At 48.9% G+C, this 25,602-nt stretch overlaps 2 protein-coding genes across 5 annotated transcripts in view; one reads left to right on the top strand and one right to left on the bottom strand.

Moving 5' to 3' along the window:
* TDP1 (tyrosyl-DNA phosphodiesterase 1) overlaps positions 1 to 12,690 on the bottom strand; it is a 74,389-nt gene extending 61,699 nt beyond the window's left edge. Inside the window, exons 1-6 of one of the 4 annotated variants that reach the window (XM_069736634.1) lie at positions 12,591 to 12,690; positions 7,301 to 7,803; positions 6,210 to 6,253; positions 5,835 to 5,890; positions 5,601 to 5,697; positions 5,219 to 5,253 (exon numbers count right to left, since the gene is read on the bottom strand). In XM_069736634.1, the coding sequence (XP_069592735.1) occupies positions 5,219 to 5,253; positions 5,601 to 5,697; positions 5,835 to 5,890; positions 6,210 to 6,253; positions 7,301 to 7,541 (473 nt within the window). In that variant the 5' untranslated portion in view covers positions 7,542 to 7,803; positions 12,591 to 12,690. Of the gene's footprint in view, positions 1 to 5,218; positions 5,254 to 5,600; positions 5,698 to 5,834; positions 5,891 to 6,209; positions 6,254 to 7,300; positions 7,804 to 12,276; positions 12,368 to 12,390; positions 12,512 to 12,590 lie in introns of those variants that run through there. The other 3 variants (XM_069736615.1, XM_069736624.1, XM_069736628.1) reach the window with 3 other exon arrangements.
* EFCAB11 (EF-hand calcium binding domain 11) overlaps positions 12,504 to 25,602 on the top strand; it is a 49,955-nt gene continuing 36,856 nt past the window's right edge. The window contains exon 1 of the mRNA XM_069736645.1: positions 12,504 to 12,880. Within this exon, the coding sequence (XP_069592746.1) occupies positions 12,821 to 12,880 (60 nt within the window). The 5' untranslated portion in view covers positions 12,504 to 12,820. The remainder of the gene's footprint in view (positions 12,881 to 25,602) is intronic.

Here is a 25,602-nt window from a genome sequence, read left to right as displayed (position 1 = left end):
ACCCCTTGTCTCTTTTCCCTTCATCCCATCTGCTCTCCTCCCTCGGTGTTTTTTCCCTAAAAAATGTCCTATTTCGAAAGGGCCGTTTAGTGAATGGTGGGGCCAGGTTAGGGAACTCTTTTCTTGTCACCTGCTTTCTGCAAGATATCATCCAGAGTCTCTCCAAAAAGAAACTTGCCCTCACATGGGATTGAACAAAGCTTTTGTTTAGTTTGTAGGTCACCTGGCCAACTCTTTAGCCATAATGTACTCCGGGCCACATTCAAAAGGGCTGCAGATTTAGATGCTAGTTTGAGTCGGCCGATGAATCTGCCAAAAAAGCCGCCGTTCCTCTTATCATAGGGATAGACTCTAAGACTTTATTCCTAGGCGCCCCATCCCTCAGCTGTTTTTCTAAGCTGTCAACCCAAATCATTAGGGATCGCGACGTGCAAGCAGCTGCTATGGCTGGTCTTAAACATCCCCCTGCTGATTCCCAGGCTTCTTTAAGGAAGGTATCTGCTCTATTATCAAGAGGATCTTTCAGAGATCCCATGTCCTCAAAGGGTAGTGCAAATTTTTTAGAGGCTTTAGCTAACGCAACGTCGAGTTTGGGGGCTTTATCCTCATTAGCGGAAAAAATTTATGCTTTTTTTTGGCCCAGACCTCCAAACATTATATCTTGGACCGTTTTGTCAGGACGAGGGTCCAACACCACCATAGTCGACCTTACTGCCTTTGGGTGCGGGGACCGACAGCATGGGTCCCTGTACCTCTTCCCGTGCTTCTCAGCTGTCACAGACAGCTGTCAGCACTGAACTGTCACTACGTGTTTACACGCATTGAGAGTTTAACCCCTTCACGACATGCGCCGTACTAGTACTGCGCATGCCGTGTCACCCCCTTTGATGTGGGCTCCGGTGGTGAGCGCACATCAAAGTCGCGACATGTCAGCTGTTTTGTACAGCTGACATGTGCGCGCAATAGCGGCGGGTGAAATCGCTATTCACCCGCCGCTATTAACCTGTTAAATGCCGCTGTCAAACACAGACAGCGGTATTTAACTACCGCATCCGGCCGGGTGGCCGGAAATGACGTCATCGCCGACCCCCGTCACATGATCGGGGGTCGGCGATGCATCAGGAAGGTAACCATAGAGGTCCTTGAAACCTCTATGGTTACTGATGCCGGCCTGCTGTGAGCGCCCCCCTGTGGTCGGCGCTCACAGCACACCTGCATTTCAGCTACATAGCAGCGATCTGATGATCGCTGTTATGTAGCTGAGCCGATCAAGTGGTGCCAGCTTCTAGCCTCCCATGGAGGCTATTGAAGCATGGCACAAGTAAAAAAAAATGTTTTTAAAAATATGAAAAAAAAATATAAAAGTTTAAATCACCCCCCTTTCGCCCCATCCTAAATAAAACAATTAAAAAAAAAAAATCAAACATACACATATTTGGTATCGCCGTGTTCAGAATCGCCCGATCTATCAATTAAAAAAAAGCATTAAAGGGAACCTGTCACCCCGTTTTTTAAAGATTAGATAAAAATAGTGTGAAATAGGGGCAGAGCTGGGCTTTACATTAGTGCCTTTTTGGTGCCTTTATTCCCCCGTTAGGCTGCCGAAATACCTTTGTGAACTGGCCGTTTTGTCCTGTCACTCAAGTTGGTCAGGTCGGATGGGCGTGGTCAAATAGCGGTTCCTCCCCCCTGCTTCTCGGCGTGTCTGTCGTAAACGCGATCTGTGAATCGCACAGATCGCGCTCTTTCTTAGCAGTTGCGCCTGCGCATTATGCTTTGCCCAACTGTGGGCATAGCATAATTTACATCACTGCGCATGCGCGGGTCGTAACTTTAGCCTGGGTGCCCCGGAAGTGATCATATGGGCATAGTGTTTATCTGGAAGCCGGTAAAATTTTCTCAGCCCGAACTGAGAGCGTAAGTTTGGTGCCAAAATTACGCTCGCAGTTCGGGCTGAGAAAATTTTACCGGCATCCAGATAAACACTATGCCCATATGATCACTTCCGGGGCACCCAGTCCATATTAATGTGTAAAATAAAGAATTAAAATAAAAAATATTGATATACTTACCTCTCCGGAGGCCCCTGGACATCACCGCTGGTAACCGGCAGCCTTATTTGCTTAAAATGAGCGCGTTTAGGGCCTTCCATGACGTCACGGCTTCTGATTGGTCGCGTGCTGCTCATGTGACCGCCATGCGACCAATCACAAGCCGCGACGTCATTCTCAGGTCCTAAATTCCTAGAATGAGGAGTTTAGGACCTGAGAATGACGTTGCGGCTTGTGATTGGTCGCGTGGCGGTCACATGAGCGGCACGCGACCAATCAGAAGCCGTGACGTCATGGAAGGCTCTAAACGCGCTCATTTTAAGCAAAGAAGGCTGCCGGTTACCAGCGGTGATGTCCAGGGGCCTCCGGAGAGGTGAGCATATCAATATTTTTTATTTTAATTCTTTATTTTACACATTAATATGGATCCGATACCGATTCCCGATACCACAAAAGTATCGGAACTCGGTATCGGAATTCCGATACCGCAAGTATCGGCCGATACCCGATACTTGCGGTATCGGAATGCTCAACACTAGTTACGACCCGCGCATGCGCAGTGATGTAAATTATGCTATGCCCACAGTTGGGCAAAGCATAATACGCAGGCGCCAAATTAGACGTTACTGCGCAGGCGCTAAACACAACGCCAACGGCGGGACTAAATTGCGCAGGGAAACGCAAGAGGTGGGGGAGGAACCGCTATTTGACCACGCCCATCTGACCTGACCAACTTGAGTGACAGGACAAAACGGCCAGTTCACAAAGGTATTTCGGCAGCCTAACGGGGGAATAAAGGCACCAAAAAGGCACTAATGTAAAGCCCAGCTCTGCCCCTATTTCACACTATTTTTATCTAATCTTTAAAAAACGGGGTGACAGGTTCTCTTTAACCTGATCGCTAAACGGCGTAGCGAGAAAAAAATCCGAAACGCCAGAATTACGTTTTTTTGGTCGCCGCGACATTGCATTAAAATGCAATAACGGGCGATCAAAAGAACGTATCTGCGCAAAAATGGTATCATTAAAAACATCAGCTCAGCACGCAAAAATAAGCCCTCACCCGACCCCAGATCACGAAAAATGGAGACGCTACAGGTATCGGAAAATGGCACTTTTTTTTTTTTTTTTTTTTTAGCAAAGTTTGGAATTTTTTTTCACTACTTAGATAAAAAATAACCTAGTCATGTTAGGTGTCTATGAACTCGTAATGACCTAGAGAATCATAATGGCAGGTTAGTTTTAGCATTTAGTGAACCTAGCAAAAAAGCCAAACAAAAAACAAGTGTGGGATTGAACTTTTTTTGCAATTTCACCGCACTTGGAATTTTTTTCCCGTTTTCTAGTAAAAGACATGGTAAAACCAATGGTGTCGTTCAAAAGTACAACTTGTCCCGCAAAAAATAAGCCCTCACATGGCCATATTGACGGAAAAGTAAAAAAGTTATGGCTCAGGGAAGGAGGGAAGTGAAAAACGAAAATGCAAAAATGAAAAAGGGCCGCGACTTGAAGGGGTTAAATGCATGACGGACACAGTTCATCTTGGTGCAGGAACTGACACTCTGCCATGACGGACTGTGTCCGTCATTGGATGTTAAGGGGTTAAACAATTCTGGACTGCCCATATGATGATGTCATTTGTTTAGAATCTTCTGATATGGTTTTTGGTAACATCTGAGTTAGAGAATCACCTGTACATGTATTTTAATGCACACCTGAAACACACTGCATCTTTGTGTAGCATTATGGGAAAGTCTAAAAAAAAACAGCCAAGATAACAGGAAGAGGACTGTGGACTTGCTCAAGTCTGGCTCATCCTTGGGTACAATTTCAAGATACCTGAAGGTGCCTCGTTCATCTGTACAAACAATTATACGCAAGTACAAACAAGATGGGAATGTCAAGCCATAATACCGCTCAGGAAGGAGATGAGTCCTGTGTCCCAGAGATGAACGTGCTTTGGTTCGACATGTGCACATCAACCCATGGACAAAAGTAAAAGACCTTGTGAAGATGATGGCGGAAGTTGACAAGATTGTGTCAATATCCAAAGTGAAACGAGTACTGTTTCAACTGGGGCTGACAGGCCACTCTGCCAGAAAGAAGCCATTACTCCAAAAGATGCATAAAAAAGCCAATTAATGTTTGCAAATGGAAAAATATTTAGAATTGAGAGTCCTCAGTGGATGAAACCTTTTAATGGCTAACTGAAAAGATGGTAACAAATTGCAAGCTTTTGAGACCATGCAGGTCTCTTCATCAGGCAAAGACTAATGCAAATTCTGAAGAATCACATACTTATACACAACACAGCACAGAGAGAAAGAAGGCAATAGATAAGACAAGTGACGTGAAGCAGAATTATCATTATGTGAGAGGGATAGACATAGATATTGGAACAGTTCATAGATAGGGAAGACTTAATGTTTTATGATCCTCTGAATGGGTCTGGTTCTATGTTGTGATGACCCCAGAAGGTCTGAAGAGCAAATTCCTTAAGTGATGTAAAAAGATATAAATCCATGCGAAACATTCATTCCTGCACTGAGTGTGTCAAAGGTCCTCATGAGTTTATACTCACAGATTATTCCGTCTTTCTGAGATTTGAAATTACCTTTTAAAACAAGTAATTTCATGTCCATGATGCTATGACCGGGGATACAAAATTTTTACAAGGCGCATGACAAGCAAGCACAGCTCAGGTGCCGGGTATATGCATACAAACGCGCCCGGCGCACTGAGGGGCTGACTGGGAGGCGGGTGAGTCCAGAGAAAAAGACGTGCCGGGGGTGACAGGTTCCCTTTAAAACATTCTCTCTCTCTCATTAGTCTGGCATTTGGAAAATATTAATAATTATGGTAATCCTAATTGACCTAAAATGGGAAGGGTTTATTCTGATTTCATGTCAGATATTGAGAAAAACCTGCAGATGTGTCTGCTTATATAGTGTATGTAAACCTCTGGTTTCAACTGTATCTTCAGGGGCCGAGAACACCCAACGGAAGCGCTTTCTAAAAATTAACTTAGTACTGGATGTAGAACCATCACACCCAGCAAGCTCCAAACTTCCAGAGTCTGGGATCTCAATTTCGTGCGGCCGCGGGGTGACGCCATATAGCGGTACACGTTGTTACAGGGGCACTCTACATGTGTGTGAATCACTTACGTGTGGTGAGTCCCAAACGCCATATCCAGCCGGGCCTACGGAAGGAACAACATTAGTAAATTTATAGAAAAAAAAGTTAAATTAACCTGGAAATCTTGGTAAGAAGCTGGCGGATCAGATATTCTGGGACGCCGACGTGTGTAAAACGAACTTCTGCCTGTGGATTCACAGCGGTGACCCGGCTCCGGAGAAGAGAGGGGACATGCACAGCGTTCAGCAATAGTGACAGTGCGGCGCCCTCTAGTGGTCACACGGGAGAATCTCAGTCTCTGTCTCCTGTCACTGACAGCCCAGGCGATGATGAGGACGAAGATACCTGAGCCCTCACCGCCTGCACAGACATTTCAGCAAAGCAACATTTGTGTAATCACGGAGCAGATACCTGGCAGAGCCGGACATTCTCGTAGGGATGAGCATCTTCATGCAGACGAGCTTTGGATTCCCGCTTCTCACCATGGACAATCAACAATGGTTTACTCCTGTCGATACGATAGACGAGACCAAGGTGAAAACTAAATGTCTAAGCCAACACTGCTTGCTGTCAGAGACTAGAAATAGATAATACTTTTGTCATTTTTAAAATGTCCACAACAAATAGATAACATGAAGGGCTCACCGAAATTCCTTTGGATACTGCGTCACCAGCCAGGGCACATCAATACAGTAGTTAAACTTTCAAAATAAAAGGTAGAATTAAGGTGAAGACGACAGCGGTGTGTGTATGACTTAATATTATCATTGAAACTGTCCCCAAAACACGTCAGCAGAATTACAGCAAGTACGCAGCAGGGAGGAGGGGGATGGAGCTGCAGCAGGAAGCTAACAAAGAGCACATGTAATACCAGGAAGAGTGTGAAATGGAAGAAAGACAGAATATGAAGGCCAGATATACAGTAAGAACTCTGCATCGGTAGTATCAATGTATTCCACCCTGATATAACAGATATACCCAGCTCCTCTGTATACCTGCCCGGCTAAAATAGGGACTCACCTGTACTGAAGACACCAGAGTTCCAAAGAGCGGAGACAGGATATCTGATAATACAGAAAGATGACTGAAGTATAAAATCATGGCGGAAGCAGAATATACCTTCAAGCGTATAACACGGACACACACCAGGCCCTCAAATCACCCCCGGCAGTGAGAGTACCCGGGGTACCGGCATCATCCCGGCAGAGACAGGTCCCAGGGCACCGGCATCATCCCGGCAGAGACAGGTCCCAGGGCACCGGCATCATCCCGGCAGAGACAGGTCCCAGGGCACCGGCATCATCCCGGCAGAGACAGGTCCCAGGGCGCCGGCATCATCCCGGCAGTGAGAGTACCCGGGGTACCGGCATCATCCCGGCAGAGACAGGTCCCAGGGCACCGGCATCATCCCGGCAGAGACAGGTCCCAGGGCACCGGCATCATCCCGGCAGAGACAGGTCCCAGGGCACCGGCATCATCCCGGCAGAGACAGGTCCCAGGGCACCGGCATCATCCCGGCAGAGACAGGTCCCAGGGCACCGGCATCATCCCGGCAGAGACAGGTCCCAGGGCACCGGCATCATCCCGGCAGAGACAGGTCCCAGGGCACCGGCATCATCCCGGCAGAGACAGGTCCCAGGGCACCGGCATCATCCCGGCAGAGACAGGTCCCAGGGCACCGGCATCATCCCGGCAGAGACAGGTCCCAGGGCACCGGCATCATCCCGGCAGAGAGAAGACCAAGGGCATCGGCATCATCCAGGCAGAGAGAGGACCCTGGGCGTCGGCATCACCCCAGCAAGGAGGAGCCAGGGCGCAGGCATCATCCTGACAGAGAGAGGATCTAAGGCGCCAGCATCATCCCAGCAAGCAGGACCAGGGAAACGGCATCATCCTGGCACAGAGAGGACCCATGGTTCCAGCATCACCATAGCAAGGAGTACCCAGAGCGCCGGCATCATTCCGGCAGAGAGGAGCCAAGGCGCCGGCATCACCCCAGAAAAGAGGACCCAGGGCGCCAGTATCACCCCAAGCAAGTTGGAACCAGGGTGTCAGCATAATTCTGGCAGGCCCTTTAAGGCAGGGAGTTAATATTTGGGGCAGTAACTCACCTTTAATGTGGAGCGCTCCTGTGTTGTATTTTGGCTTTATTCCTGTGACTTTGGTCAAATAAAAGCGGAAAGGCTCGCCAGCCTGCAACACGTCCCAGGGGTCCCGAGCATCACTAGGTGTCCTATATTTGTCATGGACACTATCCTCCTGCAGCTTTGGTGCCTGCTTGCTATAAGACGCCCCATCTCTCTCTGACTTTACAGTCTTTTCCGGCTTTGACTCGTCCTCGCTGCTCGACATACGCCAACCTGCGTCCTCTCTGTCCACTTTTGGCTTCTTAGCTAGTGATGGCTCCTTACCAGAGATCTCCTCGAACTTTAGAGGATTGGACTTCCTCTTGTAGGATTCCTTCCTGGCGTCCGAGCAGGGGAACTGAGGTTGGGGACTGGCTCTGGCTTTCACCTTTGGTGCTGAAATAGAAGACGTCCCCAGATCCTCAGACTCATCTTCACTGCTGGATAAAGTCCACTTGCCATGACTACTCTGTTGGGAAGCCGCACTCCTGTAAAATGAGAAAATAATTTATGGACTGAAAATACAAGATATGGGTTCTGTGCATTAAACCTGCGTTCCGTTCTTAAAGGGCTCGTTCACTTTCTAACACAATAGATTGTCATTTCGGACACCAGTATTATAGAAAAGCCCCCTTTCTAAGATGCAGCACAATATGGTAATTAGCAGGAGCATGCCAGAGTCTGAGCCAAGTAAATTTTTGCTATCATTTAGGACACTTTCTGGGGTAAATTATAGTGAATCTTTCAGGCAGCACTTGGCCACTCACCCCCATCAATCCAAAACCAAAGAGCAAATACAAGAAGTTCTTAACTGACTATATACTTACTAGATGGTGGCCCGATTCTAACGCATCGGGTATTCTAGAATATGCATGTCCACGTAGTATATTGGGCAGCGACGTAGTATATTGGCCAGCCCACGGAGTATATTGGCCAGCCCACGGAGTATGTTGCCCAGCCCACGGAGTATGTTGCACAGCCACGGAGTATAGAGACTTAAAAAAATAAACATATACTCACCTTCCGAAGGCCCGTTGAAGTCCTGCTATACTCACCATCCGCCGCCTTTCCCGCTCCTCGGGACGCTCCCGGGATCGCTCCATTGCGTCAGCTTCCGGTCCCAGGGCTGGTGTGAGCAGGACCTGTGATGACATCGCGGTCACATGACCGTGACGTCAAGGCAAGGTCCTTGTTGCACACCAGCCCTGGGACCGGAAGCTGGCGCTTTCAATGGAGCGATCCCGGGAGCGTCCCGAGGAGCGGGAAAGGCAGTGGATGGTGAGTATAGCAGGTTATTTGTTTGTTTTTTTTAATTATTTTTAACATGACATTTTTACTATTGATGCTGCATAGGCAGCATCAATAGTAAATAGTTGGGGACACACAGGGTTAATATCAGCGGTAACGGAGTGCATTACACCGCGGGCCGTTGCCGCTGCCATTAACCCTGTGTGAGCGGTGAGTGGAGGGGATTATGGAGCGGGCACCGGGCAGTGAGTGCAGGGGAGTAGGGGAGGGACTAATCGGACTTTGGCCGTCGCTGATTGGTCGCGGTAGCCATGACAGGCAGCTGCCGAGACCAATCAGCGAATGAATAACCGTGACAGAAGGACAGACAGACGGAAGTGACCCTTAGACAATTATATAGTAGATGGATCCTGTGCCGTTCCTTTTCCTACAGTGCCCGACTACTTGCTTCCTCTACTGGCTGAACGGGCATGTGACCACTGCAGCTAATCACTGGCTGCAGGGGTGATGAATGAACTATTGATAGGCTGTAGTAGATCACATGATTATTGTGCCAGAAGATGAAGCGTGGAGGCTGGCAGGAGGGCCGGCCCGCATTAGTAGAGGATCGGGGTGATCGGTGCATGATTTTATTATTTTTTTTAAAGCATTCTGGGACTTTTTACAAGAAGAATAACTGTGTGGACATTCCCTTTAAAAGGTTAAAAGAGGATTATCTGGAGATTTAAGCTAGGGCCAGCCAGTGACAAAAAACTGAAGTCTCAAGATGGTACTGTGAATGTAGTGGCGCTACTACTTGCACAATGATTACCTTGGTTTGGCACAAGAGAAATTGGCAAAGTGATTTATTTTTTTACTTAAGCAGCCAAATAATCCTGAAACAGCAGCTGCATCAATCACAGTGGAGTTTGGGGCAGGTAGCGGAGGCGCTGCATTATTAACGCCATGTACACAGCTACAGACTGACATTATTAATAAACAACATCTGTTTCTGCCGATATTTTCCACCGCTGATGAGGAAATCAATCCCACTTGGCTTCTTCCAGGTCCCAGGCGTCAGAAGCGTAAGAACATTGAGTGTTGAGTTCTGTCTCCGCCATCTGCTGACGAGCCGCACAAATCCGAGGCTGGAGAACGAGAGTAGCCTCGAGTCCAGACAACGCCGATCATTATACCTGAGACTCCGGCAAGAAGCGTTCCGAGCACCGCGGCATCCACTTATCACCGCGGGCAGAGCAATTGCTTATTTATCACGAGAACCGGGCGGGGGATGGGAACGGAAGGGCACGGGTAAAAGTAAAACATCACTGCCTGGGTCACAGACACTCACAAAACCCCCATATTAGGGATCAATGCAGGAGCAGAACAGACGCGTTTTGTGATTAGTGCACCTGTCTACGGGTCCGGGAGACAAATGAAGAAAAAAAAAAAAAAAATCAAGGTACGTTTGAGGCTCGTAAAAGAAAAACAAATTAGTTGAGACTTTTGTATGGAGCCACAAAGTGGGGACCCCCTGACAATTACTTAACATCATGTTCTTCTCAGGGGTAACCAGATAATCTCATATGAAGAAATTGCAAGGACTTGATCGTATAGGATATCTACAGGAGGAACAGAAACTCCTGTCACAGATACTGATGATTATTACACAGCTCCTGTCTCACAGTTATAACGTGAGACAGTGCTCCCTAAGTTGTGAGTCTCCAGTGGTTCCAAAACTGTAACTCCTATCATGTTCTGACTGTTGCAGGTGGTGAATCAGGTGGTAGGGGAGCAGAGATAGAAAATAGTAAGACATAATTGGCTTATAGCTTGGTGCGACACTGCATAGCGACCAGGACCAGAAGGTCGAGATAAAGCCCCCCACACCCCGGTTACCAGGCTGAACCCTTATGGCTCTGGACCTCAGTTTTAATATGGTTCTTAAAATAACCTAGAAATTCAGAAGTTTTTCCTGTAAGTTTTATCATGAGTTATAGTGTGAGGTTGTATTGCTTCTAGGGACACATAGGACATAAACCAGTGTCCTATGAACCACCACTGCCCGAACGGGTGCACATTTTAGGCAATCTCATCCACATGCTGCAGAGAATCCCACAGAAAACGTATCCTGTGGAGGTCACAGCAAATTTACCATGAAAAGGAAAAAATGCGCAGCAAATTCTGAGCAGATAAGTCCCATGGAAACAACCGTAAGGAAGCACTCGCTGTGTGGCAAGCAAAAAACCATGGGATTGATTCGTCAGTTGTAGTGTTGAGCGATTTTGCTTGGGTTCCTTCTTATTCAGCAAGCAATAGTGCTGGCCAAATAAGCTGTAGAGGAAACCCGGCTTCCTTGATTGTCACGGCTGATCAGCTGCATGTGTCGTGGCTGCATGTGTCGTGGCTGTGTCGCTGTTACAGCACATGCATGGAGAGCCTGTGACACAGCTGTGACACATGCAGCTGCGGAGCTGATCGGCCGGCGCGATCCAGGATCCCTCTGCAGCTTATTCGGAAAGCGCTATAGCTTGCCGAGTAAGAAGGGATCCGATCAAATTCCCTCAGCTCTAGTCATTTGCACCAGGGGGCTGAAATGAAATTAGACAAAAATTCTGCGCCATTTTCCACATTTGCAAATAATGAATACGGCACAAAACATAAAAGTTACTAACAAAACATTTTTTACTCCAGAAAAAAAAAAGCTCAACGTCAATGATAGATCAGAGCCTATTATTGGTTGTCTAGTGTAAAACGCTCCAGGAGACATTTCTTTTTGTGGAAAGGTTCTTTTCCTGACAGCATTTTGTTTTTTTGCAACCATCTGTTAGTGTCTACTGTGGAGAGGATCCATTAGCAGACACTTCAAAGAAGTTATAAGCACATTCTTATGTCAAAACCTAAAGTGGAAAAAAACACTCAAAAGACTCCTCATATGAACAGCAAAGAGGATTTCACATAGAAATGAACAGTGAGAGTTTTTCAAGGGGATTTTGGAGTAGATATGCTCCAAGAAATTCTAGGAGAACACAGCCAAAGACAGCAGATCCAGAGAGCCCGTTACATGCAGCGTGACCCTATTCAGTCTCCTGCACAGCCAGACCTCACATCTGTTCACACCTCCAGGGTGTGAGGGGGATGTGGGAGCTGATTTTGCACCTAAACTGCTAATAACCAGCATATAATGTTGGGGAGTGAGGTTTTTGGCCCAGTCTCAAGCACTGGATAAAAAGTCAGATTTTTGTCTGTACCCGAGACGGAATCAAAATATGTGCAAAAAAAATCCACACAGTTAGTGAAATCAATGAATAGTGTGAAACGGCAAATTCTGCTGTAAAAATGTATAAAGTGCAAAATTACCATGTCACCATTCCTCCCCAACCCCTCCATCCCCCTCCTCACCCATACAGCCCCTCCATCAACCTCACCCAGCTCCTCCATCCCCCTCCTCACCCATACAGCCCCTCCATCAACCTCACCCAGCTCCTCCATCCCCCTCCTCACCCATACAGCCCCTCCATCAACCTCACCCAGCTCCTCCATCCCCCTCCTCACCCATACAGCCCCTCCATCAACCTCACCCAGCTCCTCCATCCCCCTCCTCACCCATACAGCCCCTCCATCAACCTCACCCAGCTCCTCCATCCCCCTCCTCACCCATACAGCCCCTCCATCAACCTCACCCAGCTCCTCCATCCCCCTCCTCACCCATACAGCCCCTCCATCAACCTCACCCAGCTCCTCCATCTTCATACTCAGCCCTCCATCCTCCTCACTCAGCCATACAGCTCCTCCATCTTCATACTCAGCCTTCCATCCTCCCCCAGCTCCACCTTCCTCCTCCTCACCAAGCCCCTCCGCCTCCCTCTCTCCGATCACTTTAGCTCCTCGCTCGCTGTCACCTGCTGCTCATTCTGCGGCTCAGCTCCACTACTGTCGCTGTCCGATTACGTCACCAGCCGGCGACACAAATAGACGTCACAGCTGAGTTACTCAGTTCCATCCCCCTTCCTCATACTCTCCGGTTACTTTTGCCCCTCAGTATTACCAGAGCCGTTATATCCGCCGCAGTTTGCCGCTGTGTGTGTCTGTGACGATATAACGGCTCCTGGCGGGGATTGTGCTGACTGGACAGCGAGGCGGGAGCCATTAGCTACGTTGCTTACAATTACGTCACTCAGCAGCGACCAATCAGGCGCTTCCTTCTATTCGCGCGGTAGGTTTGGAATTTTGGTTGCTATAGTGACGCAGCCTCAGTTCTCGGGGATCCGAAGAGACATGTTTGGTGCCGGAGCAGCTCGGGAGCTTCGGGGCTGTGAGAGGAGGAAGATCCTGCAGGTAACAGCTTCAGTCCGCACCGAGAGGCGCCATCGCGGCCTGTAGTCCGGAAATCCGATAATCCGCAGTACATGCAAAGTCCTGGGCTGACGTCCAGAGACTGCCGAGGGTCGACTGCAAGAGACGGGGGTGGGGGGGAGGGTTTGACGTCCGGAGACTGTGGGGAACAAGGGGGTGGGGGGGGGGGGGGTTGTATCGCAAGGAGCAGCCATCTCTACGACACATACCTCCCATTGACTTTATGGCCATTAGCCTCCTTACATATCTCCCCCCTCTGCCTGAAGCACTTTCCATTACCCGACCAGAGACCCTTCTCGGTCGCCTTTGATAGTACATCCGTCTGTCAAAATCGGGCCCTGTCACTGAACTTTTTTGGAATAATGTATCATCTGACTTCATCACCTCCTCTGGTAGAGTTTCCCCTTTTCCAGAACATTCTCTCCATGACCACCTCCACTGGTTTGTGCGGCTGCGAGACTCCCTTACAGTCGAGCCTACTGTCTGGTCTGAGTCTGACTCTTTGTCACTACGTCCGCTACAGGGTCTCCTGCCTATGCTACTCAGCACTGAGTTAACAGAGGAGTCACACTTTTATCTTCAGATTGCGTACTTCTAGTTTTTAGAGAACCCCTTCTATACTTCGGGTTGGAAGTGAAAATGAAAATGAAAATGTTGAAATGACGGATCCTGTGCAGATTGTAAAAAATGGGTGCACTGGGCTCGTTTTTCTGACGGACCCGTCGAGGCTATGTGCACCTGTTGTGTATGCGTCTTCGCAGCGGTTTTCCGCTGCGAAAACGCATACACAACCCAGGTTAAAAATAATAAAAATTAAAAATCGCATTATTCTTACCTTCTGGCGTCCCACGCAGCGTCACCGATGCTCCCGGCAGCTAACGTTCCCTGTAATGCCTTGCGTGCAATGACCTCTGATGACGTATAGGTCTCGCGAGACCGTAACGTCATCGGGTCATTTCGCAATGCATCACTGGGAACGCTAGCTGCCGGGAGCATCGGTGACGCTGCGCGGGACGCGGGAAGGTAAAAATTATTGCGATTTATTTTTAACATTTAGCATCAATAGTAGAGATAGTGCGAGCGAGAGAGAATTTCCCTGACTGGAAATTCTTCCCCGCATGCTCAGTTTCAAAAGACGGAACCGTTCGCTGGATTCCTGCTTTTGACAGTCAGTGACGGATCCTGCGTCTATAGGCTTCCATTATAGCCAACGACGGGCAGCGCAGGATCCTTCGCGGAGCGATTTTCCGACGTGCAGAAAAAACGTTCCTCTGTATGTTTTCTCCACCCAACGGATGGCCATGAAACGGATGGCCATCCGTCACAATCCGTCGCTAATACAAGTCTATGGCCGGCGTCACACTGGCGTTTAAAACGGCCGAGTGCAATGCGATAAATCGCATTGCACTCGGACCAATGTTAATATATGGGGAAGCTCCCACCAGCCTACTTTTTGTCGGCTGTTTTTCTCGGTCCGAGACAATCGCAGCATGCTGCGATTGTCTCGGACCGAGGAAAACTCTAGGCTCACTTGCACCCATATAAGCCTATGGGTGCGAGTGAGACAGCGCACACCACTTGGATATCATCCGAGTGATGTGCGTTAAACGCTGACCCCAGCAATGGAGGAGATGGAGAAATTCATTTCTCCGCCTCCTCCGCAGCTGTGCTCCGATCCTCCCTGTGCGAGAGAATCGGAGCACAGACGCATGACACTCGCAGCAGAGCAGGAGCTGAGGGTCATTAGCACATCGCATCCGATGATCTCGCATCGGATGCAATACGCTAGTGTGACGCCAGCCTATGGGAAAAAACAGGATCCAGCAGAAAAATTTGCTGGATCCTGTTCTTTCAAAAATCGACGGATTTCGACGGGAGCTCAAAGACGGAAGTGTGAAAGAACAGATGAATGACCTCGGGGAGACCAAAACATCCAACACCGCGGAGACACCATCACCATCAATTCCCTTATGGGAAATTGCTTGCGTTGAGAAACACGTGATGGTGTCTCCGCAGCTTACTTTACATGCATTTGCATATTTCCCATAAGGTGTCTCCGCGGTGTTGGATGTTTTGGTCTCCCCGAGGTCATTCATCTGTACCTTCACAGCCTTTTACTAGGCACTGCTCCTAATAGCCAGTTTCCTACTCCACACTGATGAGGGGCAAAAACCCCGAAACAGCTGTCTGTGGATGGATACCATGCTTGGCATAGGTGGTTTTCCTTTATTGGATGTTTTCCTTTATTGGATGCTGCCCTTCCCGTGGTTGTTCCTTCCCGGGGAAAGGCCTGGCTATTCATTGCTTGCGTTGAGAAACACGTGATGGTGTCTCCGCAGCTTACTTTACAGGAAGTGTGAAAGAGGCCTTAATCTGCAGTCTGTCCCTTCTCAGGTGCTCTACCTCTCATAGGTACGCCAGCCGATAGTTAAGGAGTATTTGAATAATATTAAGGTACTCCATTGATCCGACAACCAAGAATGGAACCATCCCATCTTCAGCAGCTATCTGGGCTTCGGCGTCAGCTGGGATCCTCACACTCGCCACATCGGACTTATTCACAATTTCTTGCACTTGTCCAAGTCTCCCAATGACTTTCCTCACCAGATTTCTGGGCACTTGAGCGATCTCTTCCACAAACCCCAGTCAACTTCGAGCTTTCCTTGCATGCTCCAGATGTCGAGCAGCTTCCTTATTCCTCAACAGGAACATCTGTTTCGTGCGGAGACCGTGTAGGTGCATGTCATTCAGGATAGCCACCCGCTTCACTGTGACTTACCTAGTCAACAGTATAATTAACTGCTGAGTTTCTGGTGCCCAGTTCACGCTACACGCCTTCACCGCCTTTCTAAATGCCTCATGCACAGCCTCACTGGCACACGCTTCTCGCACGTCCTCGGGTACTTCAATCAGGCACTGGAAGAGCGAAGTCTCACCTTGGATATAGCTTTTGATCTCCTCGTCATGAGAGAGCGTTTTTTCAAGACGTCGACCTCTCTTGTGAGGCCGTCTTCGTGGCACTTCCCCTGCTGGATTTCTTCCTCCTTGGAGGCCACTTTGTTGGTCAGTCTCTCCAGCTCATTCTCCTTCACTGCGATCCAATCGAGAGAGCGCAACAGTTCGTTTCCTTAGAGCGGAGAGCTCATTTTTTCGGCCGTCCATGTAATTCTTAAACTGTTCTCCCCAGTATGCGCACGGAGTGGTATTGAGGCCATAGGAATGCATGGCAATCGCAGGCATGACTGTGGTAATGTGATAAAATCTGGCAGTATTGTGAATGGCCGATACGTGTGTCGCAGAGCAGAAGACTCTGCCAGCCTGAAGCAATGTGGTGTTCTGGGACCTATAGTCCCACAAGTGTTTGGTATGTTTATCGTGGGTGGCTGGCAGGGCTAGTTATGTGAGATGGGCGGAACAAACTAGCCACACACCCACACTCCCACCCAGGGGAGTGGTTTAAGGGTATATAATGTGACCAGGGTGTGGGTCACATGGTCCTGTGTATATTCCTGTGTAGGAAGACCTGGGAGTAAGCTTCCTGAAAAGCACATGCTGGTGTTGGGAGGTCCTGGGAGTAAGACTGGATCCCTGAGCAGCGCACAGTGAAACTGGGGAAGCTACCGTCCTTCGGTGGGTCTGGACTAACTAAGGTGTGCCGCCCGGGCAAGTTGGTGATCCCCGTGGGCAGCTTTCCCAGAGGACTGACAAGGAGTCAGCAGGTGGAGCAGGAGCTCCCGTAAGGTACCATAGACTGTTGGTCCTTATTGTTTCTATGAACTGTGTGGTAACCCACGGCAACTGGTGAAAGGAGGACCAGCGTGTTTAGTTGCTGCAACCATAATGTTGTATGTTGGTGCCTGTTGTGCTCCAGGGACATTAGTGAACTGTATGGAATCCGGCCACCCACGATAACTGAACACAGAGGTTCGGCGTGTTTAGTAACCGTGTTTCAAAGCCGTACAATATGATGTAGAGACTGTGTGCTTGCTGTGCATATTTCAATGGTTTATGAGTCTTTAATAAACCATGTGGACTGTTTTGTTTGGAAAAAACCGTGCCTGTGTATGTGAATCCCGTGCTAAGCAAGGGTCCCCCAATACACTCAGTAAGAGCAATCTTACAGTATATATATTAATATTTCATACGGCACTAGATCGCTTAAAAGCCGGTAATTCAATTGCCGGCTTTTCCTATCTCCTTCCCAAACCCGACCTGATATGAGACATGGTTTACATACAGTAAATGAGAAAATATTCTGAAAAGTTCCCAGGCAAGAGTTCATGTGAGGACATCCAGCAGAGGGCGCATCACCGCAACTCGAGGTAACTACAGGTCATTCACCTACATTCCATTCATTCGCCTGGTTTTTACAGGCAGGGGCGGCTGCATTAGCAGGCTTCTGCTTGTAAAATTAGTTAACCCTTTCAGATGGATTTACAGCGTGGGACGAGACTGATAGTCGGAAGGTATGGAATATTGTTGTTTGTTTTGTTTACATTTGTTTCAGGTGACAAGGGTCTTCAGGTGGATTACCAGTATAATAAAATATTACAACAACCTGTGTATTTCATTAAAATAGTTTGTAATAATGTGTGTGTGTTTTTTAACCATTTCATACTATTGGATTAATAATGAATAGGTGTCATAATTGACGCCTCTCCATTATTAATCTGGCTTAATGCCACCTTACAATAGCAAGGTGACATTAACATTTCATTACCCCATATCCCACCGCTACACGGGAATGGGAAGAGAGTGGCCAAGTGCCAGAATAGGCGCATCTTCCAGATGTGCCTTTTCTGGGGTGGCTGGGGGCAGATGTTTTTAGCCGGGAAAGGGGGGGGGGCAATAGCCATGGACCTTCTCCAGGCTATTAATATCTGCCCTCACTCACTGGCTTTACCACTCTGGCGGAGAAAATTATGCGGGAGCCCACGCCAATTTTTTTCGCAATTTAACCCTTTAATAGCTAGAGCGCCCAAATTTTGCATGTACACACTACTAACAGTAGTGTGGAATGTGAAAAAAAAAAAAGGATATGAGATGGTTTACTGTATGTATACCATGTCTCATATCATGTCGGGTTTGAGAAGGAGATAGGAAAAGCCGGCAATTCAATAGTCAATTACTAGATAGCAATTCAAGATTATATATATATATATATATATTGTAGCATGGCTAAAGGGTGTGTAGTCGATGGGAGGTATGTGCCACATAAGTGCCTTGTTGCTGTAATGTAGCCCGGAATATTGCGTTGTTTTATATAACCATATGTTTGTGTTTCAGGACCTGTGGTGATGTCAGACCACATGGCTAATCATGTGATAGATTACTGGGTGTGGTTAGTCCTATATAAGACTGGCTAATCCTTTACACAGCAGATATGTGTGGAGGTGAAACCCTCCTGAATGTGTTCGGCTTCAGGACTGAGCCGGATGAACTGGACACTTGTTTTCCTTTGCCTGAACCAAAGGCTATTTTGATTTCTGTTGTTTTGCCACATGGTTTATGAAGCAATAAACCCAGTGAACTTTAAAGGAACACGTCTCCTGAGTGTCAGCCGTCGCAGCTGAGTGAGTGAAATCGCTACAATTGGTGGAGAATGCGGGCAGCGTTCCCAGCGGAGACGTGAGTTTATTTTTGAATGTCCTGGGTCAAGGCTGTTGCAAGCCAGCAAGCATTGCCGGAGAAAATGGAGGACCTGCTGAAACACTTGGTCCAGCAGGAGCAAAGGCAGCAAGAGACCAACAGGCTGTTGATGCAGCAGATACAACAGAGCCAGCAGCAGATACAACAGAGCCAGCAGGAGCAACGGCAGCAGATGCAGCAAAGCCAGCAGGAGCAACGGCAGCAGTTACAACAGAGCCAGCAGGAGCATCAGCAGCAGATGCAGCTTCTGGCAACCGCCATCCAGGGCAAGGCGAGCGCCCCAACCCCAGGTTTGGCTGATGACACCCACGTCCGGAAGACGGTAAGACGTGCATTGCAGAAAATGACTCCCGGGGATGATGTTGAGGCCTTCCTGACGGTGTTTGAGAGGGTCGCTGAGAGGGAAAAACTTCCGCCAGAGCAGTGGGCAGAGGTACTTGCGCCATACCTGACGGGAGAACCCCAGAAGGCGTACTATGATTTGACCTTGCAGGATGCCAAAGAGTATCACAAATTGAAAGCCGAGATTCTCGCACGTCTGGGGGTGACACTGACTGTCAGGGCACAGCGAGTTCACTCCTGGGGCTATCACCGGGACAAACCACCTCGTTCCCAAATGTTTGATCTGTTGCACCTGGTCCAGAAATGGCTGCAGCCAGAGACCTCTGCGCCTGCACAGATGGTAGAACGGGTGATGATGGATCGGTTTGTCCATTCCCTCCCGAGGCCTATACAGTCTTGGGTTGCCCAGGGTGATCCCCAGAATGCCGACGAGCTGATCGGACTGGTTGAGAGATACCAAGGGTTGGAAGGCTCCTTCGGGAGGCAGCCCATGCCGTACTGGGGGTCCCAGAGGGCAGCTGAGTCCCAAAAAGGGGTGGTGTGTCCAAGGTCACAAAGGGCGGGGGAGGTGGTGCCCAAGGTCCCCACGGGTGATGTGATTTGTTGGAGGTGCCACAAGCCAGGACATATAGCTGCCCGTTGTTCCCAAGCCACTGAGCAGATGGACTGCAGCATGGGACGCCGTTGTTCATACTATGCGTATCCAGTCTGTAGTGTGAACTCTCCATCCAACGAGGGACCTCAAGCGTGTCCCGTAAAGGTGAACGGTCGAGCAGTAACGGCACTGTTAGACTCGGGGAGCCTAGTGACCCTGGTGAGGGCCACTTTTCCTCTTCATCTGCTCCCAGGAAAGAAGGTCGGAGTGCGGTGCATACATGGTGATGCAAAGGACTACCCTATGGCCAGGGTGGACATTGAAACGGCATGTGGCACTGAATCCCACATAGTCGGCGTAGTTCAGGACTTGTTGCACCCTATAATTATTGGCCGGGATTTCTGTTTGTTTTGGGATTTGTGGGGAAAGGGTTCTGAGCTCCCTGGCAGGGAACCAGTGAACCCTGGAACGGTATCGCCACACCCAGAGGCAGACAGCTTTCCTTTTTGTGTTCTGGTTGGGGATGAGGAGGAAGTATCCCCTACATCTGACATTCTGGAGTTAGAGGTTACCGGTGAAAATTTTGGGACTGCCCAACATAGGGACCCCACTCTGAGGGAAGCCTTTAATAATGTCACAGTTATTGACGGGGTGGTACAGGAGCCGGGGGCAGACAAAAGATTTCCCCATTTTCTGTTGAGGGGGGAATTGTTGTACCGGGTCACGAAAATAAGGGAGGAGTTGGTAGAGCAGTTGATAGTGCCGGGTCCGTATAGACGGAAAGTGTTGGACATGGCCCATTCACACATCTTGGGTGGACACCTAGGGGTGGAAAAAACGCAGGAACGGGTTGTGCAGAGGTTCTATTGGCCTGGGTGTCACCGGGAAATAGTGAACTATTTCAGGTCCTGCCCTACATGTCAGCTAACTGCTCCTACTCCTCATTTCCGGAACCCCCTTGTGCCACTGCCCATTATTGAGGTACCGTTCGAGAGAATTGCCATGGACTTGGTCGGTCCCTTAGTTAAATCAGCTCGGGGCCATCAGTATATATTAGTCATCCTGGACTATGCCACACGCTATCCTGAGGCAATTCCCTTGAGGAATTCTTCCTCAAAGAGCATAGCCCGCGAGTTGGTCCATGTCTTTTCCCGGACAGGTCTGCCAAAGGAGATCCTGACTGACCAGGGTACACCTTTCATGAGCAAGGTGATGAGGGAGTTATGCAAAGCCCTGAAGATCTCCCAATTGAGGACCTCGGTGTACCATCCCCAGTCAGATGGTCTTGTTGAGAGGTTTAACAAGACTCTAAAGAGCATGCTGAGAAAAGCTATAGAGAAAGACGGTAGAGACTGGGATTGTCTCTTACCCTATCTGATGTTTTCCATTCGTGAAGTTCCACAGGCCTCCACAGGGTTCTCACCGTTTGAGCTTCTATATGGCCGACATCCACGAGGACTCCTGGATATAGCCAAGGAAACCTGGGAAGCCGAAGTCACGCCCCACAGAAGCGTCATTGAGCATGTGGCCCTGATGCAGCAGAGGATTGCAAAGGTGATGCCTATCGTGAAAGAACACCTTCTCCAAGCACAAGAAGCTCAAGCCAGGGTCTACAACCGGTCTGCAAGAGTGAGGCAGTTCAATTCGGGAGACCGAGTTCTGGTGTTAGTTCCAACGGTGGAAAGCAAGTTCTTGGCCAAATGGCAAGGGCCATATGAGGTTGTCGAGAAACTTGGTGAGGTAAATTATAAAATTCACCAACCAGGAAGACGGAAACCATTCCAAGTTTACCATGTCAACCTCATCAAGCCATGGCAAGATAGAGAGCCGACAGTTACTCCGTCATTGTTAAGCAACCCAGAAGGTGAGGTTGGAGCGGTTACTATAGCAGAGACGCTATCGAAAACCCAGAAACAGCAGTGCCGGGAGTTACTCCAGAAAAACAGGGACCTGTTTTCAGAATTGCCAGGATACACGAAGGTCATAGAGCACGAGGTCCTAACAGAGCCCCATGTGCGGGTGAATGTGAAACCTTATCGTATTCCTGAGGCTCGTCGAGAAGTTATCTCCAAGGAAGTGGAGCGTATGTTGAGGCTTGGAGTCATTGAGGAATCCAAGAGCGGTTGGTCAAGCCCAATTGTCCTGGTCCCAAAACCTGATGGAGAGTGGAGGTTTTGCAACGACTATCGGAAGTTGAATGAGGTCTCCAAGTTCGACGCTTATCCCATGCCCCGTATTGATGAGCTCATCGAAAGGCTTGGGCACGCCAGATATATATCCACCTTGGATCTGACAAAGGGGTGTTGGCAGATCCCCATGGCGCAGGAAGCCAAGGAGAAGACAGCCTTTTCGACACCTGATGGATGCTTCCAGTATGCCCGGATGCCGTTTGGCCTACAGGGAGCTCCGGCGACCTTCCAGAGGGCTATGGATAGAGTTCTTGCACCCCATAAGGCCTACGCTGCTGCGTACCTAGATGATATCGTCATCTTTAGCCCGGACTGGGAGAGTCATCTGGAGAAAGTCCAAGCGGTGTTGGATGCTATAAGAGAGGCCGGATTTACTATAAACCCAAAGAAGTGTGCCTTGGGTAAAGAAGAAGCTAAGTACCTTGGATACATAGTGGGTCACGGAGAAATAAAACCCCAAATCAGTAAAGTGGAGGCAATTCAAACGTGGCCAAAACCAGTTTCCAAGAAGCAAGTTAAAGCCTTCCTGGGAATCGTGGGATATTACAGGAGGTTCATCCCAAACTTCGCCACGATGGCTGCGCCTCTGACTGACCTGCTAAAAGGGACAAAACCAGTAATGGTTAAGTGGTCCGAAGAAACAGAGTCAGCCTTCCAAGAAATGAAAAACGCTTTGTGTAAGCAACCCGTTCTGATGGCCCCAAACTTCAAGAAAGAGTTTATTCTTCAGACGGATGCCTCAGATGTTGGGGTGGGAGCAGTCCTTTCCCAAGAACTACATGGGGAGGAGCATCCTGTTCTCTATCTGAGTAGGAAGCTGTCCTCATCTGAAAAGAACTACTCAGTCGTTGAGAAGGAGTGCTTGGCCATAAAATGGGCAGTGGACACATTACGGTACTATCTGCTGGGACGTAAATTTAGACTGATATCCGACCATGCCCCACTTAGGTGGATGAGGGAAACGAAGGGTAGAAATGCTAGGGTCACCCGTTGGTTCTTATCCCTGCAGGACTTCAGTTTCCATGTGGAACATCGGGCCGGAAAGCTGCACGGTAATGCGGATGCCCTATCAAGAATCCCTTGTTTAGTGGGAGAAAGTGCCAAGCCCCACGGCTTTAGGCAGAGGGGGGAGGTATGTAGCATGGCTAAAGGGTGTGTAGTCGATGGGAGGTATGTGCCACATAAGTGCCTTGTTGCTGTAATGTAGCCCGGAATATTGCGTTGTTTTATATAACCATATGTTTGTGTTTCAGGACCTGTGGTGATGTCAGACCACATGGCTAATCATGTGATAGATTACTGGGTGTGGTTAGTCCTATATAAGACTGGCTAATCCTTTACACAGCAGATATGTGTGGAGGTGAAACCCTCCTGAATGTGTTCGGCTTCAGGACTGAGCCGGATGAACTGGACACTTGTTTTCCTTTGCCTGAACCAAAGGCTATTTTGATTTCTGTTGTTTTGCCACATGGTTTATGAAGCAATAAACCCAGTGAACTTTAAAGGAACACGTCTCCTGAGTGTCAGCCGTCGCAGCTGAGTGAGTGAAATCGCTACAATATATATATATATATATATATATATATATATATATATATATATATATACAGTTAGGTCCATATATATTTGGACAGAGACAACATTTTTCTAATTTTGGTTATAAACATTACCACAATGAATTTTAAACAAAACAATTCAGATGCAGTTGAAGTTCAGACTTTCGGCTTTCATTTGAGGGTATCCACATTAAAATTGGATGAAGGGTTTAGGAGTTTCAGCTCCTTAACATATGCCACCCTGTTTTTAACCCCTTCCCGACCTGTGACACAGCGTATGCGTCATGAAAGTCGGTGCCAATCCGACCTGTGACGCATATGCTGTGTCACAGAAAGATCGCGTCCCTGCAGATCGGGTGAAAGGGTTAACTCCCATTTCACCCGATCTGCAGGGACAGGGGGAGTGGTAGTTTAGCCCAGGGGGGGTGGCTTCACCCCCTCGTGGCTACGATCGCTCTGATTGGCTGTTGAAAGTGAAACTGCCAATCAGAGCGATTTGTAATATTTCACCTAAAAAAATGGTGAAATATTACAATCCAGCCATGGCCGATGCTGCAATATCATCGGCCATGGCTGGAAATACTAATGTGCCCCCACCCCACCCCTCCGATCGCCCCCCCAGCCCCCCGATCTGTGGCCCGCTCCCCTCCGTCCTGTGCTCCGCTCCCCCGTCCTCCTGTCCGCTCCCCCGTGCTCCAATCACACCCCCCCGTGCTCCAATCAAACCCCCCCGCACTCCGATCCCCCCCCCGTGCTCCGAACCACCCCCCCTGCACACCGATCCCCCCCCCCTGCACACCGATCCACCCGCCCGCACACCGATCACTCTCCCCCATGCTCCGATCCCTCCCCCCCCGTGCTCCGACGCCCCCCCGTGCCCTGATCTCCCCCCCTTATACTTACCGATCCTGGCGGGGTCCGTCAGTCTTCTTCCCCGAGCGCCGCCATGTTCCAAAATGGCGGGCGCATGCGCAGTGCGCCCGCCGAATCTGCCGGCCGGCAGATTCGTTCCAATGTGAATTTTGATCACTGTGATATAATCTATCACAGTGGTCAAAATAAAAAAACAGTAAATGACCCCCCCCATTTGTCCCCCATAGATAGGGACAATAATAAAATAAAGAATTTTTTTTTTTTTTCACTAAGGTTGGAGTTAGAACTAGGGTTAGGGTTAGGGGTAGGGTTAGGGGTAGGGTTAGGGTTAGGGTTAGGGTTAGGGGTAGGGTTAGGGGTAGGGGTAGGGGTAGGGTTAGGGGTAGGGTTAGGGGTAGGGGTAGGGGTAGGGTTAGGGGTAGGGTTAGGGTTAGGGTTAGGGTTTCGGTATGTGCACACGTATTCTGGTCCTCTGCGGATTTTTCTGCAGCGGATTTGATAAATCCGCAGTGCTAAACCGCTGCGGATTTATGGCAGATTTACCGCGGTTTTTCTGCGCATTTCACTGCGGTTTTACAACTGCGATTTTCTATTGGAGCAGTTGTAAAACCGCTGTGGAATCCGCAGAAAGAAGTGACATGCTGCGGAATGTAAACCGCTGCGTTTCCGTGCAGTTTTTCCGCAGCATGTGTACAGCGATTTTTGTTTCCCATAGGTTTACATTGAAATGTAAACTCATGGGAAACTGCTGCGGATCCGCAGCGTTTTCCAAAGCGTGTGCACATACCTTTAGAATTAGGCTATGTGCACACGGTGCGGATTTGGCTGCGGATCCGCAGCGGATTGGCCGCTGCGGATCCGCAGCAGTGTTCCATCAGGTTTACAGTACCATGTAAACCTATGGAAAACCAAATCCGCTGTGCCCATGGTGCGGAAAATACCGCGCGGGAACACTGCGTTGTATTTTCCGCAGCATGTCAATTCTTTGTGCGGATTCCGCAGCGTTTTACACCTATTCCTCAATAGGAATCCGCAGGTGAAATCCGCAGGTAAAACGCAGTGCCTTTTACCCGCGGATTTTTCAAAAATGGTGCGGAAAAATCTCACACGAATCCGCAACGTGGGTACATAGCCTTAGGGTTAGGGTTGGGTTGGAATTAGGGTTGTGGTTAGGGTTAGGGGTGTGTTGGGGTTAGGGTTGTGGTTAGGGGTGTGTTGCGGTTAGGGTTGTGGTTAGGGTTACGGCTACAGTTGGGATAAGGGTTAGGGGTGTGTTGGCGTAAGAATTGAGGGGTTTCCACTGTTTAGGCACATCAGGGGGTCTCCAAACGCAACATGGCGCCACCATTGATTCCAGCCAATCTTTTATTCAAAAAGTCAAATGGTGCTCCTTCCCTTCCGAGCCCCGACGTGTGCCCAAACAGTGGTTTACCCCCACATATGGGGTATCAGTGTACTCAGGACAAACTGGGCAACAATTACTGGGGTCCAATTTCTCCT

Source organism: Ranitomeya imitator, chromosome 1 (genome assembly GCF_032444005.1).
Source record: "Ranitomeya imitator isolate aRanImi1 chromosome 1, aRanImi1.pri, whole genome shotgun sequence".
Lineage (NCBI taxonomy): Eukaryota > Metazoa > Chordata > Amphibia > Anura > Dendrobatidae > Ranitomeya > Ranitomeya imitator.
This window is presented reverse-complemented; position numbering and strand designations above follow the sequence as displayed.